Raw genomic sequence first — 20,656 nt, 5'->3', positions numbered from 1 at the left:
GTTCAGACTGGCATTATCTGCCAAGTAATAAATATCTCTAACCATAGTAATGAATCTTGTATCAGAATGATATTATGCCGTAACTAGCCAATATGTTAAGTTGAATTGAGTTCTCATCATACATACAGTGTGTATTAAAATAAATATATTTAATATGGGTTACATAAATTAAATATTATTTTATTTATCACTGTACGATGTACATAGTAATAATTAGAAATGATATGAAAGCGAAACCCTAATTTACATACATACATATAGTCACCTCTATATCCCTTGCGAGGTAGACGGAGCCAACAGTCTCAAAAAGACTCAAAGGCCACGTTAAGCTGTACGGCTAATTTCACTATGGGGTTTTTGTCGCGAATCTGCCCGCTTCAAACTCAAATCCTAATATCCATGGGAATTTCCAGAAAATAGAAACCAATATTAGAACTCGCATAACAAACTATGTACATACATACATATGGTCACGTTTATATCCCTTATATATAATAGGATTGAGATTCAAATAGCGACGGGTTGCTAGCCCTAAAAGAAGAATCCCAAGTTTATAAGCTTACCCCTTAGCTATATCGCATTTAATTAGTGTGAATGCGCACTCTTTTTGAAACAAAAGCCTCACCATAGAGGTATATTAGGTATGACGGGATCACGGTGCGGTTGTAATGCAATAACTGACACTTTCACCCGTGGTTCTATGACCTTAGTCCGGGAGGCTAGTGATCTTGTACTTAATTTCATATGCGCCGTGTTATATGACGATTCGAACACGGATTTAGTGATCATGTCCAACATGCTGTGCACTTACGAGTATATGTCAAGCGAACGATGGAACGGTTTATCCGGAACGCTAGTTTTTATTTTTTTTTTGTTATGGATTTTATTCGGACAGTGCCCAAATATTTAAATCTTCTTTATCTCTACTTTTTACATACTCTCACAATTTTCCATATTATTGTGTATTAATGCGTATTCGTATGTATTTATATGTATTATATATAGATATACATATATTCTGTGTGCATTTTATTATGTTTAAACATTTATTTATCTTGCTTTGTGCTGTTTTGTATGTTTTACTCTTATGGTGAAATAAAGAGTTTTATCTATCTATCTACTTGAGTAACTGAAGATTAAGCCCTGACTTCAGGCATAGCGATTTGACCTTACTGGATAGGACCGACATTGAAACTTGCACAAGATAATTTATTAATTTAATCTTATTCTTTGGATTGGGGGAGTCAGGTTTTTACAAGAAGCGACTCACATATGACATTTGCAACCTTTGCAGGGAACCTTACTCATATTGGATCATGGTTGCACATTCAGTTATATGAATGTGCAAGTTTTCCTTGCCATGTTTTCTCTCATCGTAAGAGCATCGACTTATGTATTATAACCTACTTATTCAATGAGAGGTGTAATGTATTTAATGTAATATTTATTATGCTAGCTCCCAGTCTATAGTATCTACAAATACGCAGTTAAGATGGCTCAATCACGAAATCTTACATTCCCTTTGTAGTCATGTTTTGCCAATAGACAATCTCAAAGATAATTTCATAGCTGCTGGAAAATAATAACTCACTTTGTTCTAAACATTGATACCCTCGACTAAGAATTGCGCGGCAAGAGTTTGTTAACTAACATAGAATTAAATGTACTAACATATTATGCCGTGTGGTTCCCGGCACCAATATAAAAATTAATAAGACCACCCCATCACCTTCCCATAGATGTCGTAAAAGGCGACTAAGGGATAGTATTATAAACTTGGGATTCTTCTTATAAGCGATGGGCTAGAAACCTGTCACTAGTTGAATCCTAATTCATTATTAAGCCAAACAGCTGAACGTGGCCTATCAGTATTTTTCAAGACTGTTGGCTCTGTCTACCCGCAAGGGATGTAGACGTGATTATATGTATGAATTTATGTGTTGCGTTGATTCATCTTGTAAAAAAATAGCGTATGTAAGCTGCTTTTCTTTATTCTGCTGCTGTGATTTCTTCCCTTAGGTGATGGATCCTATGGGATGGGTGGAATGAGATTCAAATAGTGACACTATTTGAATCTCATTTCCTTCATTTGCCATACGTGTCAACAGTTGAAACCGTAGGCTCTTATCTATCCTTGAGCCACCCAATAAAGGATAAAACGTGATAATACGTATGTTACGATGATAAGTGCAGGAAGGAAGTAACAAATTCAATTACTTTCGAACCTGGACACCTATTTCTGTCGCCACCATGGCAGGCCTGCGGGGCGAAGCGCTATTTTGAGCCGGTATCAGTTTACGAGCTCGTAAACCCGGCTTCACCTGCGCTCGGCAGAACAAGTAATTTATAGCTGTATAGTCCGTCCGTTTGTTTATAATGCAGTTGGTTTTACGCTAGTGACAAAAAATTAGTTGTTTTACTTATCAAATCCTAGGCCTAAGACGAATCGGGAAAAGATAATGCCATCAAATACATCCTATAAAAAAACCAAGTCTCGCAACTCAGTCTTTCTACCGTAAAAAGTTGTGAGAATGTATACCAAGTCGGTTAATGTATTTAGTCTCTACTTAAAGGACCATGTCTTAAGTTATTACATACATACATACATACATATGGTCACGTCTATATCCCTTGCGGGGTAGACAGAGCCAACAGTCTTGAAAAGACTGAATGGCCACGTTCAGCTATTTGGCTTAATGATAGAATTGAGATTCACATAGTGACAGGTGACTAACCCAACGCCTAAAAAAGAATCCCAAGTTTGTAAGCCTATCCCTTAGTCGCCTTTTACGACATCCATGGGAAAGAGATGGAGTGGTCCTATTCTTTTTTGTGTTGGTGCCGGGAACCACACGGCATAAATTATTACATATGTTATTATCATGCCAATATTAAAAATATTTTACGTTTTAAACAAACAGATCGATCGACTTGAAAAATTCAGACTTCTTGTTTTATCCATTTATTAATATGAGAAACACAACAACTTTATTGATAAAAAGAAGCAACTGAATATGCGGTATAATAAACAGCGCCTAACGACCTTACGAAACTTCGAAATACAAAGTCATAATAAATGATGTTACGTCTAGTGAATTTATCGATGTCGATTTTACAACCCAACTCGCTCGCTTCTAACATACCCTTTCAACTAATGAGACATACGGCAACTCTATAAATTACCATCAAACCTATCGGCTCTTTCAAATGCAATTTGAAGTACTGATTGAAAACAAACACACCGAAGACTGGAAGTTTTGTTTGTAAAGCGGCGCGCACACGGCGATACCGGCACAGTGTGTACCCGGCCTAACGAGGCGAATCGTGACTCGCTTCCCGAGTGAGCACCGCCCTAATCCCGTTACGATTTCATTTTCAAATCGGCGTTCCTTTTTCGGAGTTCGAATTTGATTTTCGAATGATGTCTTCTTTTGTGATAAGAATTGTCTCTATTTTGAATGTGTATTTCACTTTTTTTTCTTAACTCTGGAAAGTTTTGTCGGCAATGTAATGCTTTAATTAGTAATTGTTTTATACTCTCGAATTAAAAAGAACTTAAAATAACAGCGCGTGCTTTCGTTTGATCGTGACGTTGGTGGTAAAGTAAAATAAACGTCTACATCACTTTATACAGCTGCCCCTATGTCAGGAGACATCAAGGTGACGTTGAAAATGATTTAGTATTTCAGATAAATCCTGATTTTCCATGTTTCTCTCTCATCTTTGAGAGCCTACTTCTCACTTTTCACTTTTTCCAGTCTACCTGTTCTAAGATTTGCATATTATTTTTCATTTAGGGTCAAGCCATGATTTTGAAATTTTAAAATACTCCGCTTTTCTGTCTATATATTTATAAAAATAAATTAACTGTCTTAAAAGTTACTAAGGTTAAAATAAAAAAATTAAACCGAGAAGGAAATTAAAAGCATTATTTGCCTGAAAGCAATGGAGGTCTGACTTTAAATTTTTGTGGAAAACTCCCGAAAAATAAAAGCGAAAGTCCACTTAATGTTACAACAAAAAAAAATCTAATTAGGAATTTCTCTGAAAATGGACGCGCGGATATGAATGAAATGATATTTGCTGTTTTTAGACTTTGGTCTAAGATATAAAAGTTAACATAACATATAAACACGTCTATATATCCCTTGCGGGGTAGGCAGAGCCAACAGTCTTCAGAAAACTGAAAGGCCACGTTCAGCTGTTTCGCTTTATGATACAATTGAGATTTAAATAGTGACAGGTTGGTATTCTTTTTTCTATTGGTGCCAGGAACCACACGGCAAAGCAAAACCTTTATAACCTTTCGGTAGGCAAAATCTACGTCTTTTCATTGAGTGCTACTTGAGTTAGCGTATTACCGTAGCGTTGCCTAGCGTAGCGTAGCGTATGTGAATTAACGGTTTTGCGAAATAACTTATTTTCGATGCACTCCATAAAGCGAAAATCTACTAGAACGAAGCACCTTAGTTTGACAGCATCTTCGTCCGGCACTCTTTATCTTCCAAAAATCTGTGGTGGAATTAAGAAAATGAATGTCGAACGAGGGTGATGTCGAACTAAGTTGCTTTGCACTAGCAAAATTTCGCTACGAAGTGAATTAAATAAGTTATTTCCGTTGGTTGAAGTCAAGTAGTGACTCCTTTTCACTTGACACCATACTTACATCCATTTTTTATATCGGATTAGGGTACTCCAGACTCCTCCAGACTCCTCCAGACTCCTCCAGACTCCTCCAGACTCCTCTAGACTCCTCTAGACTCCTCCATATCCTTTCACCTAAACGTCCCCGATTGGATCATTCCCGTCTTAAAAGCGTTTAAGTACCTATTGACATTTGAAACATTTTTGTAAAGTAAAATGTGCCGTGTCGTCCCCAGCACTTAATAATGGAACACTGCATATTTTCCCACGGATATCGTAAAAGGCGATTAAGGGAACAGCTAAAAAATTGGACATTCTTCTTGTATGCGATGGGCTAGCAACCTGTCACTTCAAGACTATATAGGCTCTGTCTACCACACTAGGGATATAGACGTGATAATGTATGTTTTGTAATATCGCTGTCAGGTCATGCCCTGGACCACATCGTATATTTAATTTGTGTTTCAGCGTGTTTTGCTTTGAAGTGCGGGCGGCTGCATATTAAATTCTGAGTCTCCGATCAAAGCGGCCGTTATATTATATCAATGCAAATTTACATTTACGCGAATCGCGGGTTTTCACTTATCTCGTGTTTTTTTTTTTGTTATTGACAAAATTCACCGATGGTAGGTACATTTTAATCTCGTTTGTATGACAAAGGAAAATTAATCGGGAAATACTTACGTGGAAATAATTTATTTCATTGACAAAATTTCAATGTTGGCGGAAAAGATTGTACTAAATTTTCTTGATTGTTGATAGTAAGCCAACGATTTTTGGGAATTTAAATAGGAGCGAATATCTTATATTCAAAAACAAAAGCTAGTTAGATACCGTATATACATACATAGATAGATATAGTCATGTCTATATCCGTTGCGGGGTAGACAGAGCCAGCAGTCTTGAAACGACTAAAGGCCACGTTGAGCTGTTTCACTTAATGATGGGATTGAGTTTCAGACGGATTGTTAACCCATCGCCATAAAATAGAATCAAAAGTTAATAAGCCTATACCTTAGTCCCCTTTTACGAAATCCTACTTAAACGTCTCGAACGCAGATACCGTAAGTTGAATTAAGAAAAACAGTTTTAAGTTCAACTTACTATTGGTTATCTATGAAATGTTATATTTTATCTTAATTTTGGATTTTCGGTGCTGATTTTAGATCCTCAACCGTAATACATTGAACTTTAATAGAAAGCAAGTGCCTACTAATAAAAATGATTAATTTTAACCTATAGTTTACCTTTTAGGCGCACTTTAAGAGATTGACTGTTTAAAAGTGTAAAAAAGATAATTTGTTACGGAAAGCGGCAAAAAAAATGTCCTGCATAGGGTTGCCTACTGTAATTTATAGTATTGAGTACTATATTTCGGGAATCTGTATAGGAAATATACTTTTGTTAAAATATATTTTTTTCGAAGCCTATTGAATGTTTTCTGTATTTTTGCATGCCATGACTAGTTAAATGCGCGAAATGTATATACTTTGTTATGTGTAATTAATTTTAAAATAAAATAATTAATAAATGTATAATTGTACCGCATTTATAGAAAATAAAATATTTGTATTCTTTTTTTTTTAATGTTTTCCTATTTTTTTTATGATAATTATTTTCAATTAAAATATTGGTAACCCTTGTTCCTGGTCATAAAACCTGAGTTTTAAAAAGGTATAATGTTTCAGACGGTAGGCGTGCCGTGTGGTTCCCGGCACTATTACAAAAAAGAATAGGACCACTCCATCTCTTTCCCATGGATGTCGTAAAAGGCGACTAAGGGATAGGCTTATAAACTTAGGATTCCTCTTTTAGGCGATGGGCTAGCAACCTGTCACTATTTGAATCTCGGTTCTATCATTAAGCCAAATAGCTGAACGTGGCCATTCAGTCTTTTCAAGACTGTTGGCTCTGTCTACCCCGCAAGGGATATAGACGTGATCATATGTATGTATGTATGTATGTATGGTAGGCGTACAGCCTCATTATCATCGTTTTACACTTTCCAAAGCAATAATCACACATTTAACGGCTGAAGTTATCAAATCGATACGTTATCGCTGATGGTTACCGGTACGTTTGAGTAATAAAGTGTTTGTTAATTACTTAAAAGTTACAGACAACATATATTCACCGTTTTTTTTTGCTTCTTTTGTTTCATTCACATTAGATTTTTTTATTACAATTCAAAACGAACCGTGTCAAAATGCCAACTTCAATAAATCGTCGCAGTTTTAGTGAGCTTTTTTATAGCTGTCGTTAATTTACCAATTTCATATCTATACTAATATTACAAAGCTGAAGAATTTTTTTGTTTTATTTGAACGCGCCAATCCCAATAACTACTGGTTCGAATTGAAAAATCCTTTTTGCGCTGAATAGACCATTTATCGAGGAAGGCTTTAAGGTTATATAACATCACGCTACAACTATAAGGAACAAAGAAGTAATGGAATATGTAAAAAAAACGGGAAAAACTATTCATCCTTGAGGGCTTCAATGATGCCCAAAATAACTATTCCACGCGGACGAAGTCGCGGGCACAGCTAGTATATATAATATGTTAATGAGCTTATAAAATTGCCCACTAATATGACATACATATACGTGGATTTGCTAATTACATACAATCCTACTCAGATAATTTAAGCCTCTTTCCTGATTGATAAGCCAAAGTGAGTACGTCACTACATCCACTTGCCATGGTCCCTGCGACCTCGTCAGAACTATTTTTGTCGTTTTACTATAGAAATAATAATATATTTCATTTATTAGTTTACCAAATAGGAACTGGAAGATACTTCACTTAATTCCACCTACAAGAGCTAATTCTTAAATACAAAAAAAAAAAGAAGTAATCGTAAAAAGTCGCTGGTAAAATCTATTAAAATCATAAATGTAATTGAGGTTGTTTGAAAATACATTAAAAACTTTACTATTTCAAAACGAACTGCTCAGCTGTTGAAATGTGAGAGAGCTGCATTCAGTAGCTGTATAAAACCTTGATCCGGACTATTATAATCTCGTTGAAATCGAGTCGAACACTTTTGAACGAGACTGTACGTTGTATTAATTTTACGAGGTGCCCGCTAAGTGCTTACCGTTTAATATTAACGGCATAAAATATTATCGTTTTTATTTAATGATGTTCACTTATAAGTTTGGAAAATCAGTGTCTGCTTTCATCATTTTTCTGACGTTAGACCCGGTTGCGTCCTTACCTTTGAAGAGGAGTATGAAGTCCACCTGTAACCGCTGTGCCAAGGGCTTCCAGCAATCCAGAAGCCATATGGCGCCACATGTGTTTCTCAATTGGGTGAGTCAAGTTTTTAGACGAAGCGACATCACATCACCCATGATCTCCATAACGTTTGCAAAGGAGCCTTATCCATATGGTTCGATGAATTTGACCGATTGCGAGTTCGACCAAACGCGACGGATTGTTACTCATCTAGATGACTTTATGTGCAGGTTTTCTCTTGATGATTTCCAATATCCTAAAAGACATCCATTTGCAAATAAACGCAAGTCCTTGATTCTTGTAGAGTCGTCGATTCTTGGCCGTGGGAGGATTCCAACCTGCGAACTTTGGAATTATCCACTTTGTTATACAAAAAAAATATATGTTCAGGATCAGTGTTAATTATGCAATAAAAAATATAAAAGTAACTAATACAACAAAAATTTATATCACAATTACAAAACCAATCAATCACACAATAATTAACGCGAAATATTGAAAATGTGACATTGGGAGGTTATTCTCAATTGAAAAATTAATCGATTCAGGGGTGAAATGTTTTCGTTCGCGGTCGTTCGTCAATCAGTGTCGACGTAATGACCCGTCGACGAAACGTGTTCCACTCGGCGCCATGACAAATATTTTGGTAAGCTTCGTGTGCGTGGAAAATCTACTTTTATCCATCATCTATACTCATATTATAAAGCTAAAGAGTTTGTTTGTTTGAACGCGCTAATCTCAGGAACTACTGGTTTGAATTGAAAAGTTTTTGTTATGTTGAATAGACCATTTATCGAGGAAGTGTTTAGGCTATATAACATCACGCTAGAAATTTTAGGAGCGAAGAAATAATGGAAAATGAGAAAAAAAAACGGAGAAAATTATTTATCCTTGCGGGCTTCAATGATGCCCAAAATAACTATTCCACGCGGACGATGTCGCGGGCACAGCTAGTATTGTCATATTGCGTGATTTGTATTTGCCTACATATTTATGTCAACTCGTAACTGATTGCTTACTATTATAAAACTGAGGATTTCCTTCGTACGCCTCACCAAATGACGTCACGAACCAATATTTTTCTTACACGTGCACGTTACTTATTAATTAAGTAAAAGAGAAGAGTCATGGAATGTCAGTCTTTCAAGTTCTTGCTCTGTCTACTCCGCAAAGAATATAGACGTAATTATGAATGAGTATCATGAGTACACGGCAAAAGATGTCTTTATATAGACTATACCCAAGTCAGCTGCAACTAATAAAATATATTCTGGTGAAATTTCCTTTCTTCTTTAGGCGATGGGCTAGCAACCTGTCACTATTTGAATCTCAATTCTATCATTAAGCCAAATAGCTGAACGTGGCCATTCGGTCTTTTCAGGACTGATTGCTCTGTCTAATACTGTGACCGTATGTATATATGTATAACATTTCTTATGTAAAATAATTTTTACTTTTTATTTCACTCCTACTGCCGTGCTCTGCATGTCCTACCAACTGCACGCTAAAAAACCTTTATGACACATCAGATTATACTTTATCGATATCGACATACTGGCCAATGCTAATGTACATACATATAATCACGTCTATATCCCTTGCGGGGTAGACAGAGCCAACAGTCCCGAAAAGACTGAATGACCACGTTCAGCTGCTCGGCTTGATGATGGAATTGAGATCCAAATAGTGACAGGTTGCTAGCCCATCGCCTGAAAAAAGTATCGCAATTTTATAAGCCTATCCTTTAGTCGCCTTTTACGACATCCATGGGAAAGAGAAAGAGTGGTCCTATTCTTTTTTTTTTGTTTTGGTGCTGGGAACCACATGGCACCAAAGTGTAAACTAAAAGTTAAAATTAACCATCGATTGACTAATGAAATATTTCGCAAGTTAATCACAAGCCGAGCTCAAAACAAATGGCGGCTAATTATGCAAATAGTGCATGTAACTGCATTCAGATTATTGTGAGCTGGCAACACTCCAGCGGAAGATGGATGGCTGAATAGAAGTCTTGGAACTACATACATATAATGTATGACTAGATGCCGCCCGCTACTTCGTCCGCGTGGAATCAATCCCGCGAAATCTCCGGGATAAAAAGTTAAGCCTGTATGTTATATTGGGTCTTCAGCTACCTACATACCAAATTTCATTGAATTTCCAGATTACGATACTATATGTTCTTACTTTTATGCACTGCAACTGTAATAAATTAAATTATATAAAACATTTCATTGGCTGTTGACTCGTGTCTACCCCGCAAGGGATAAAGACGTGATCAAATGTATGTACGGTTATTCATTCATTTAAAATTCACCATTTCTGGTAGAATTTTGTTATTTGTCTGTATCAATCATGACTCCCTTTTTTTTTTCATGTGGCATTCCCTTCAAAACTTTTTCAATGTTCAACGAATAACGATTTCAAATTTTGAAATATTGATTTCCAATTTCAAAATGAAACAGTCTCGGAACAGCACAAGCCTTGTTTAATAGTTATTAGTACTAAATTCGGTTAGTGTTAAGTCTAAAACAGTTAGTCACGTCTAATCACCACAATTTATGCGCGGATTATATACTCGTAAGTGATACTGCTTGCACCGCTCATATTTAGGATGATGGAGTGCTGTGTTAATACGAATTATTGTGTTCTGGGATTGTCCGTTTGATTTATAAACTAGTTTGTGTCATTTTAAACTATTATTTGTAACTAAAAAAATGTATCATAATCATCGTCATAGTCTATTCTAGCGTTAACCTTACCGTGTGGTTTCCGGCATTTTAGAATAGGATCACTTCGTCTCTATACCATGAATATTGTAAGAGGCGACTTGGGGAATATGCACACATAGTGCAGTGCAAACTTCCATGCTGATCTGATAGCGACGTAATTACATTTAAAAGTCACCAAGGTAGTTAACATTATAATATAACATAAATTCACGTCTAAACCCCTTACGGGGTAGACAGAGCCAATAGTCATCAAAAGGCTGAAAGGCCACGTTCAGCTGTTTGGCTTATTATTAAACATTATAAGAGAAATTAAAGTGTTATTATCACCGGGCAAAGACAGAAGGGAATAGCTAGTACCTACTGTAATAACCAGAAATGTTGTGATAACAATAATTAAAGTTACTGAGCTGTGCCTGTGAAATGGTTATTTTGGGCATCATTGAAACCCTCAAGGGTGAATATTTTTCCCCGTTTTTTCACATATTCCATTATTTCTTTGCTCCTCATCCGCCTCCTCCGCCTTTGTACCATCTATATCTGCTTTGTGTTGTTTTGATGTTATACTCTTATGGTGCAATAAAGAGTTTTATCTACTCGTATCTATCTTATAGTTCAGAAATGGTCTATTCAACAAAAAAATTTTTCAATTCGAATCAGTTGTTCCTGAGATAAGCGCGTTCAAACAATCAAACAAACTCTTCAGCTGTACTCATATACTCGTAATATTAGTATAGATTCAGTTTCATGAGCACTACGACCCTAATCTATATAATCAGGTGTACTCAACCGTTTTAATTTCATAAACGTAAGTAACATTTGTTTCTACCTCGCATGGGCTGAATAAAATTTAATACCGTTCACAATATTAATTGCGTAAGTCAGGGGTGCTCAACCTTCTCGGTAATTAACTTGATACGTCGCATTAATTTAATTAATAAACTCGTTAGAACACGGATTGCCATGTCGCACTTCACAAAATATATAGATTACAGAATTGACGCTGCGTAAAAAATTGACAGTTGTGGTTCAAAAATGAAACGTAACGTATCTTGTTAACATACTTATTACAATTACTTTCTTGCTTTTTATAGAAGTTTATAATGCCACAAGTCACTCTTAAATATGTATTTTCTAAACGCACGCATAATCAGCACTAATATTTAATTAATCAGTATTTGAATGGCTTCATGGATGATAGTTTAATAACTTCTAAAAAAAATGTGCTTCATTTCATATAACTGGTCTATAGATATCATTAGTCGTTTAAAATTTAAAAAAACATCGAATTTTTCATGAAATACCTTTCTACACTCTCGATAATTAGCGCCGTATTGTAATAATGTTACTAAGTATCGGAACTTTTAAGTGACGAGATAATGTAATTGTCTTTGAGCGTACATTTTGAGGATCACTGCACTGGAACTTGTTAATATATTAGTTTTTAATGCAATAGGTATTTGACATAGCTGCATACATCTTACACATTTGACGCCTTTGTCTATGACGGGGTAGGCAGTGCCATGTAGTCACAAGAATCAAAGTAATTTAAACGACTTAATCGGGATTCAACGACCGACTTACCTCATTCGTCGCCTTAATGCTTTTGTGTGTTTGTTTTTTTGTAAAATTGTTATTGCACACAAAAAGATTGTGCCGCGTGGTTCCCTCCACCATTACAAAAAAGAATAAGACCACTTTATCTCTTTCCCATGGATTTCGTAAAAGGCGACTAAGGGATAGGCTTATAAACTTGGGATTCCTCTTTTAGGCGATGGGCTAGCAACCTGTCACTATTTGAATCTCAATTCTATCACTAAACCAAACAGCTGAGCGTGGCCTATCAGTCTTTTTAAAACTGGTGGCTCTGTCTACACCACTAGGGATATAGACGTGATCATAAATTTTACAAAAATAGAAAACAGTCATTGGATTTAGAAGAATATGTAATATATTTTGATTGTGTTTAAGTGAGTGACAGCTGAAAATTGGCAAGTTTTTTTCGGAGTAAGTATGTTAGTATTTTTCTTATACTCGTAGGATTACTCTTTGTATCGCCACTATTTAAATCTCAATCCCATCATTAACCATTCAGGTAAACGTTACCTTTGGTACTTGTGACTTTTGACTTTACCTTCTCCGTTTTATTTTTGTGTGCATACATACATACATAAAATCACGCCTCTTTCCCGGAGGGGTAGGCAGAGACTACCTCTTTCCACTTGCCACGATCTCTGCATATTTCCTTCCATAGTTTCTTCTTTCTTTTTGTGTACAGGTATATGATATATGTGACCTATAGTTTCGTATGCGGAACGATTGTATGTCGTATGTAAAAAAGAAAGATTGCAATAAAGCAGAACCTAATAAGTAACAGTCAGCAAGCCGTGATCCCTTAATTGACTCCCACTTTCCCTGGGACACGTGTAGTCAAAACGAGCCGTGTACGTGCGGGAACGTTTCCGTGCCGGTTTAGTACGGACGCGCGTGCCACGGAATTAAATGACTTACAGCCACGGCAAAAAGAATTGTAAGTATTCGACCATAGACTTATAAGTAGTTAGTATCTGTCAGACGCGACATTTTTTTGTCTTTTGACATTATTTTATACTTGGTTTCTTTTACTTAGTGCCGTGTGGTTTCTGGCACCAATAAAAAAAATATAATAGGTTCACTACGTCTCATTCCCATGGATGTCGTAAAAGGCGACTAAGTGATAGGCTTATAAACTTAGGATCTTTCTTTTACGCGATGGGCTAGCAACCTGTCACTATTTGAATCTCAATTCTATCATAAAGCCAAAAAGCTGAACGTGACCTGTCTTTTCATCACTGTCGGCTCTGTCTACCCCGCAAGCGATATAGATGTGATTATATACGTGTATGTTAGTATGTATATTTCTTTTACTTGCAGACAATAAATAACTTACACATCTACGAGTTCAAATAACTTAAAGCTTAATAAATTACAATTATAGGTTAATCGAACACGGACTCGTCAAAGGTAAAAGGTAAAAGTTTTTTGACGAGTGTCAAAGGAAAAAGGTAAAAGTTTTTTAAACGAGTGTCAAAGGTAAAAGGTAAAAGTTTTTTGACGAGTGTCAAAGGTAAAAGGTAAAAGTTTTTTTTACCTGATGTTCATACTTGGTTTCTTTTACTTTACAATAAATAACTTACATTACTACTTACAAAAAAGGCAAAAGTAATTATAGGTACTCGCCCATGGACTAACAGTAACATAAGTGGTAGAGTTTTGATATAAATAGCGACTATAACAGAGATTACTGACGCTGTATAAAAACTTAAAAACGTAGTAGCAGTAGTAGTAAGCTCTTAAAATACCCGGAATTAAGAAATGTCACATTTTAATGTCTTAAGGACACGCAAAAGCCAAGTTTATTTAGCTAAATGATGGAATAACATAATCTTATGCACAATATGTTTCGTCAAAATTGCACATAGAAATATTCTCATAAAGTCTGGTTAAAAACCATTCCTTTCTTGTTTAGACGTAAACAAAAAAAATTACACAGTTATTAATATACACTTATATTCAATGGAAATTCTAAACATTAAAAATATTACTCTATCCTAAAACAACTTTATAAGTACCTACCTAAATATTACATATAACTCGCACCAGACAAAGATAATTTTCTTCCCGTGATACGAAGATTACGGGAACATGTCTTGACAGCCTATTAGTTGAACACGTCTCCCCTTCGTTCCCGACTGCTCCCTTAATGAACTACTCGCCACCTGCTACCGAACCTATAGTTCTATCTTATGAAGCCTTTGGGAAAGTAATGAACTTTTGTTCAATGAAACTATGTTACGAGTTAAATTGTTTGGTCAAGTCAAGTGATTGCTTACGTGCATACATATAATCATGTTTATGTTCCTTGAGGGGTAGACAGAGCCAGAAGTCTTGAAAAGACTGAAAGGCCACGTTCAGGTGTATGGGATATCAATGGAGTAGAGATTAATTAGCTCATCGACTAAAAGACTTTTCAAATACATACAATCACGCCTCTTTGCAGTTAGTACATCCAAGTCAATCAATTAGCTTCCTTAGAATTCCTACGAAAACCTTTAAAACAATCTTATCTTTCTTTTAATTGTTATAATTAAATGAAGTTTAGATTTAAGATGAAAAATCTTGTTTTTTCTCCTTTCCTCTCATGGAATACAAAACGCAGACACGCATAACTTTCATTGTTCAAAACACAAGTGAATTACGATGCGCCGAAGAATAAAGCAACGTCTACACTTATATTGTAACTACACTAGCTGTGCCCGCGACTTCGTCCGCATGGAATAGTTATTTTGGGATTATTGAAGTCCACAAGGATGAATAATTTTCCCCTTTATTCACATTTTCCATTATTTCTTCGCTCCTAATAGTTGCAGCGTGATGTTATATAGCCTAAAGCTTTCCTCGATAAATGGTCTATTCAGCACAAAAAGAACTTTTCAATTCGAACCAGTAGTTCCTGAGATTAGCGCAAACAAACTCTTCAGCTTTATAATATTAGTATAGATTACCTATATCATTACATAAATGGTAGGTACAGTTGAAACTAGCGTTTTATAAGTTATCCTGCGGGAGTAACACGCCTGAGGACGTTATTATAGCGCGAAAAACAATAGCTGTCCCGTTTCCCCTCATAATGAGAAGTGAGACATCGAGTGATAAAATTATTACGAAATATAACCCGCTAAATCTATCAATGATCAATTAACACCACAGATACTAAAATCTACCATCAGTTTAGACAAAGCTACAGTGTAAAACAACTCTTACAACAAAAGAGCAGTGTATCAGGGCATCTGCTATCAACATGCTCTACTGTATTCAACAGATCACGATGACAGTTTTATGCTACACCGTTGTATACGATTTGTTGTTTTAAAGAAATCTGACGGGTGCTGGCTTAAATCATAACAGCTTATAGTGTAAATTACGAAATTCTGGCGTAGATAGGTACTCCTAGCCATACCTACCAATGTTTTTTTAATAAAAATTTTGTAGAAAAAGTGGTACATATAACAGGAAAGCCTCATTTTATAAAATTTCAAGAAAAGAATTTGTGAAAATTTATCAATCTTTAAGTCCACAAATAAAACTGCTCAAAATATAGATCTGTTACATTTAAGATTTGAATAAGTAGTTTATTCTTTTTATTACCATATTTTCTCTTTACCATACAGCTTAGAAAAAGCTCAAACGAAGAAATGTTTTTAACCCCCGCGACATTAACTTTTTGTGTCCGTGAGATGAGGGTTCCCTTTTTTAGTTTTCGATCTAAGAAACTTATATTATCAACTGACCACAGAGTTTCATAACCCTTTAGTTATTTTTAATAATCTGCCCGCAGGCACAGTACAATTTTATTATTATGTGTTATAAACTGAGAAGAATTTGTGTAAGTAAAAGCCGACCGTAAAACGTACATATACATATTGGTACTCTGACATACATACATACATATGGTCACGTCTATATCCCTTGCGGGGTAGCCAGAGCCAACAGTCTTGAAAAGTCTGAATGGCCACGTTCAGCTGTTTGGCTTAATGATAGAATTGAGATTCAAATAGTGACAGGTTGCTAACCCTTCGCCTAAAAAAGAATCCCAAGTTTGTAAGCCTATCCCATAGTCGCCTTTTACGACATCCATGGGAAAGAGATGGAGTGGTCCGCGTGGTTCCCGGCACCAATACAAAAAAGAATAGGACTATGACATAATAATTTAAAATACATGCTTTACAAATTTTCTAACACTACAAAGCAAAAATTAAGAATAACTAATTTAACAAAAATCGCAACGGTTTAGCCGTAAAAATGTGAAAGACATTCGTATTTTCTACCATTTAGCTGCAGTTTAATGTGTTCTTTCAGTCTTTTCGAGACTACTGGCTCTTTCTACCCCGTAAGGCATAAAGGCATGATATATGCGTGAACATTAATTAGTATAATATAGTATAGATTGAGTATGTATTGTTTCACATTGATCAAATTGTCCGCTATGCTTAGAAAATCTAGAAATTTGATAAACAGTAAGTAAGCGGTCAAAACGTGCTTACCCGAGAAAGTACCATCAGCATAACTACGGCTGGCTCATTTATTTCAATAATCGTAATTAATCGCGACCATTTGGCTGACTGTACATTTATTACTATTGCCTACAAATCGCGAGACTCCATGGAGGTTGAATGCGTAATATTATTGATATGCCACATTAAGTGTATTAGGGCTGGCAGAGTCATTTTAGTACTTTTCACTTGTGGCTGATATCTCTACGTCACGTGCTATCAGCCAATAGAAGAAGAGAAACGAAGAGTTTAAATCGCGCAAGCAATGTTTCTACGGATCGGAGTATAATAAATACAAACTTCGACTTAACATCTTTGTTCTAAGCCTGGCAAATGATTTTCGGTTCAGTAGCAGTTGAGCCCGAAACATCGCCCCTATTATAGACTTATGCGAATCACCTAATTTAAATTTATTATCTAATTTTATTAAAAACTAGCGGCCCGCCCCGGCTTCACACGGGTGGACATATTTTTGTGGTTTTTTTTGAAATAAACAAAGAGTAAAAACAAATTTATGCCTATGTCACTTTTGAAGGTCTATTCTATACCTGTGCCAAATTTTATCAAAATCGGACTAGTAGTTTTTGAGTTAATTCCACACAAACATACAAAAATACAAATCTTTCCTCTTTATTATTAGTGTGGATGTAAATCATAATTGGTCAGTAAGTATAATAACCCGCATTGGAACCCGCGTAGTTCGTAATTTTATAAATAAATACTTTAACCGTTGGCAAGAAATAAAAAAATTCATTTGCACTGTCGTCTTACTTGTCTATGAATCATGATTACACGAAGTATATTAAGGTTGGTAACCCTGCCTCGGTTAATGACGTCATACGTCACAGCAGCAATGCCTGCCTGACGGTTGGTACTCAAACTTTCTAATGCTCACTTTATTTGCCGTGAAATTTATATTCCGCTGAAGTTACATATTATTTTGACTTGGAGAGTGCATCGAGGATTATGTTGTTATTAGAGATATTTTTTTTTTACAAACTGCTCAATGAGTTATGGGTCTTTAGAATATGACCCATTTCTTTTCCGTACTTCTCAAAGAGGCAACTATAACAAAAAGTAAGCACTTAATGCTGCTCGGCGGTCACACGGCAGTCTCTTTTTATAAATGTATTTGCTTTACCGAGTGCACCGAGTGATTAGAAAAAAGAATAGGACCACTCCATCTCTTTCCCATGGATGTCGCAAAAGGCGACTAAGGGATAGGCTTATAAACTTGGGATTCCTCTTTTAGGCGACAGACTAGCAATCTGTGTAATTTGTCCCGTATAATATTTATATTTTATATTTATTTCGGGTCAGGTCAAGAGTCCCCTTAACCGACGATGATGCATGAAAGTATAATGAATGGTGACAAAACTATGCAGGGATTTGTGTCTAGTATACTTTCTGCCTACAGATTTCAAGCCTCCTTGTGTACTTTCTGCCTTTCAAGAATGAGGCATAGTTTTATGAACTACATTATGCACAACTTTAAATGTATTTCGTCATTGTTTCAGAATGCAACTGCAACGGCCACGCGCGGCGGTGCCGATTCAACATGGAGCTATACAAGCTGTCCGGCCGGGCTAGCGGGGGCGTTTGCCTGAAATGCCGACACTACACGGCGGGCAGGCACTGCCACTACTGCCGGGAAGGCTACTACCGCGACCCGACCAAACCTATCACGCATAAGAAGGCTTGCAAACGTAAGTTATCTTAACTAGTTTGATAAATAGATAATATTTTTATTTTTGATAATTTTTGACACAGAGGCTGATAAAACCATCGGAAGCAAAATAGGCTATATTTTCTGGAAATTTCCGCGAAAAAAAAATGGAAAGTATAACGCGAACGGAATTGCAGTCAAAAGCTAATTAAGTAGTAGAAATGCGACTTAGAATGCGGTAAGTTATTCCTTTTAGCCTGGGAATGTGTTTTCTTGAGTCCGATTCAACATGGAGCTATACAAGCTGTCCGGCCGGGCTAGCGGGGGCGTTTGCCTGAAATGCCGACACTACACGGCGGGCAGGCACTGCCACTACTGCCGGGAAGGCTACTACCGCGACCCGACCAAACCTATCACGCATAAGAAGGCTTGCAAACGTAAGTAATCTGAACTAATTTGATCGAAAAAGAATATTTTTATTTTTGATAATTTTTGGCACAGATGCTGATAAAACCTTCAAGAGCAAAGTAGGCTATATTGTGAACGAACGGAGAATGAAACAACTATGTTCAAAATTCCACTAGAGATAAAAAGATTTTCCATACAATTTCGCATGAGCATGTGGAATCAAATCTTGTTGATTTTGACCACCAAGGTGATCTGCCATTAGGTGATTTCAGGACACAAAAATTTGGAATAAACAAGATATTTGTTAAATTTATACGGATCGGCATTGTTTGATTAATTGCTTTCTTATATTCATTTAAATTGACAATTCTTTATGAAATTAACTTTAAGCTCGCCAATTTAGAAACCCATTAAAACCTTTACCTTTATACTGTAGGCATAGATTCAATCTCCTAGGTTTTGTAATTAACTTAAATGGATTTGCAACGAGGTTACAGCTAACTAATGTCAAATAGTAAGCTTGTTTGCTTAACAGCTGTTGTCAACGCAATCCTAACAGCTAATCAGATCGGAATATATTAGCGACATTGCCACTTATTGACTGACAGAGTTCCTTTTGAATTGAGGCGATGTCTTAGGGGAAAGGCATGTGTAGTGCCATTTTCTATTGTATTTAATTGCAAGCCAATTATAAAAAGTTCGATTTTCGTAATAACCGGCCGAAATTCGTTCGGAAACCAGGTTCGAACCAATCTTACATGTATTAAAATAAGAAAGTTCTCTTTTTAAAATACAGCTGTTTCAAATTTACAAATGTGCAAATTTTAATTTTTTTACGGAAATTCAAATTTTAATTTTGTTACACACATGTGATTAACAAAAAGCGTGTTCCGAGTTCTAAACTTAAAAATACAGGCGCCGTGCACAGATAAAATAAATAGCGGCGGCCATTAAAAGTTCACACCTGAGCTGGGATCAAATAAACAGGATACAAGGAACTCATCCTTGTTTACACTGAGCTGTTTAACGATACTTTCAGGATCGTGTTATTTTCAGCAGGTTACATACAGACTTTGAGGGATAGGAGACTGGTTCTAACACTAAAATGTACCTGTTCGAAGGTACATAGATTGAATTCCACTGTGGTCATATTACCTTTATAAATGGATACGGTTCATTAACTGATTGATGTCAAGTCAAGAAGGTCAAGTCAAGAGTGAGTGATGAGCTTGCGTGATCAGTTTGTTGAATGTTGGTGACGCAAAAGAAGTAGGCAGACACGTGGAAAATGGAAATATTTAGTGTCTATCTACCCCTCTGAGATGGAGGCGTACGTATGTATGTGTATGTTATGTATGTTGATATGAGGTATACATATGTTTGTGTATGTTGATATGAAGCAGTTTTTTTTAGTCTAGGAAAAAGAAAGACAATTACGGAATGATATTAAAACCTTCTGCTTAGCTAGAAACTCACTTACTGAAAGAAATTTTCACATTTCTTTTAGTAATAAATAAAAAATAGCATAGCACTATACCGCAATTTATTAAACCAATTACTGATTGAAACAAAACGCAAACAAGCGAACCGATAAATTCATTATATTTTCACATTATTCAAAGAATTTAATTAACAATGCTTTACATACAAAACACACTGGCCGTCGAAAAACACAGTTTCGTTTTAAAAAAAAAAACATAAAGGAAAAATTCGAACGAATATTTTGCGAATTTTCCCCGAAATGAACAAAGGACGGCGTGTGAACGAAACGCATAAGCGGTGCGTGGTGGACCAGACCGTTTCCATAAAAGTTTCCCAGTTTTTGTCCGGACTATAGAGTAAGTTACTTCATGTTATTTGCATTTGTAGAGCGCGT

The 20,656-nt window shown here is 36.0% G+C and overlaps 1 protein-coding gene across 1 annotated transcript in view; it reads left to right on the top strand.

The window, feature by feature from the left end:
• The window catches only part of LOC106135150 (netrin-B), a 152,957-nt gene that overhangs the window by 117,625 nt on the left and 14,676 nt on the right, over window positions 1–20,656 (top strand). The window contains exon 2 of the mRNA XM_060946506.1: window positions 18,224–18,412. Coding sequence (XP_060802489.1) covers window positions 18,224–18,412 — 189 coding nt within the window. The remainder of the gene's footprint in view (window positions 1–18,223; window positions 18,413–20,656) is intronic.

The sequence above is a fragment of the Amyelois transitella genome, chromosome 11 (assembly GCF_032362555.1).
Source record: "Amyelois transitella isolate CPQ chromosome 11, ilAmyTran1.1, whole genome shotgun sequence".
Classification (NCBI taxonomy): domain Eukaryota; kingdom Metazoa; phylum Arthropoda; class Insecta; order Lepidoptera; family Pyralidae; genus Amyelois; species Amyelois transitella.
Note: the sequence above shows the minus strand (reverse complement) of the source record. Positions and strands in the feature narration are given on the sequence as shown.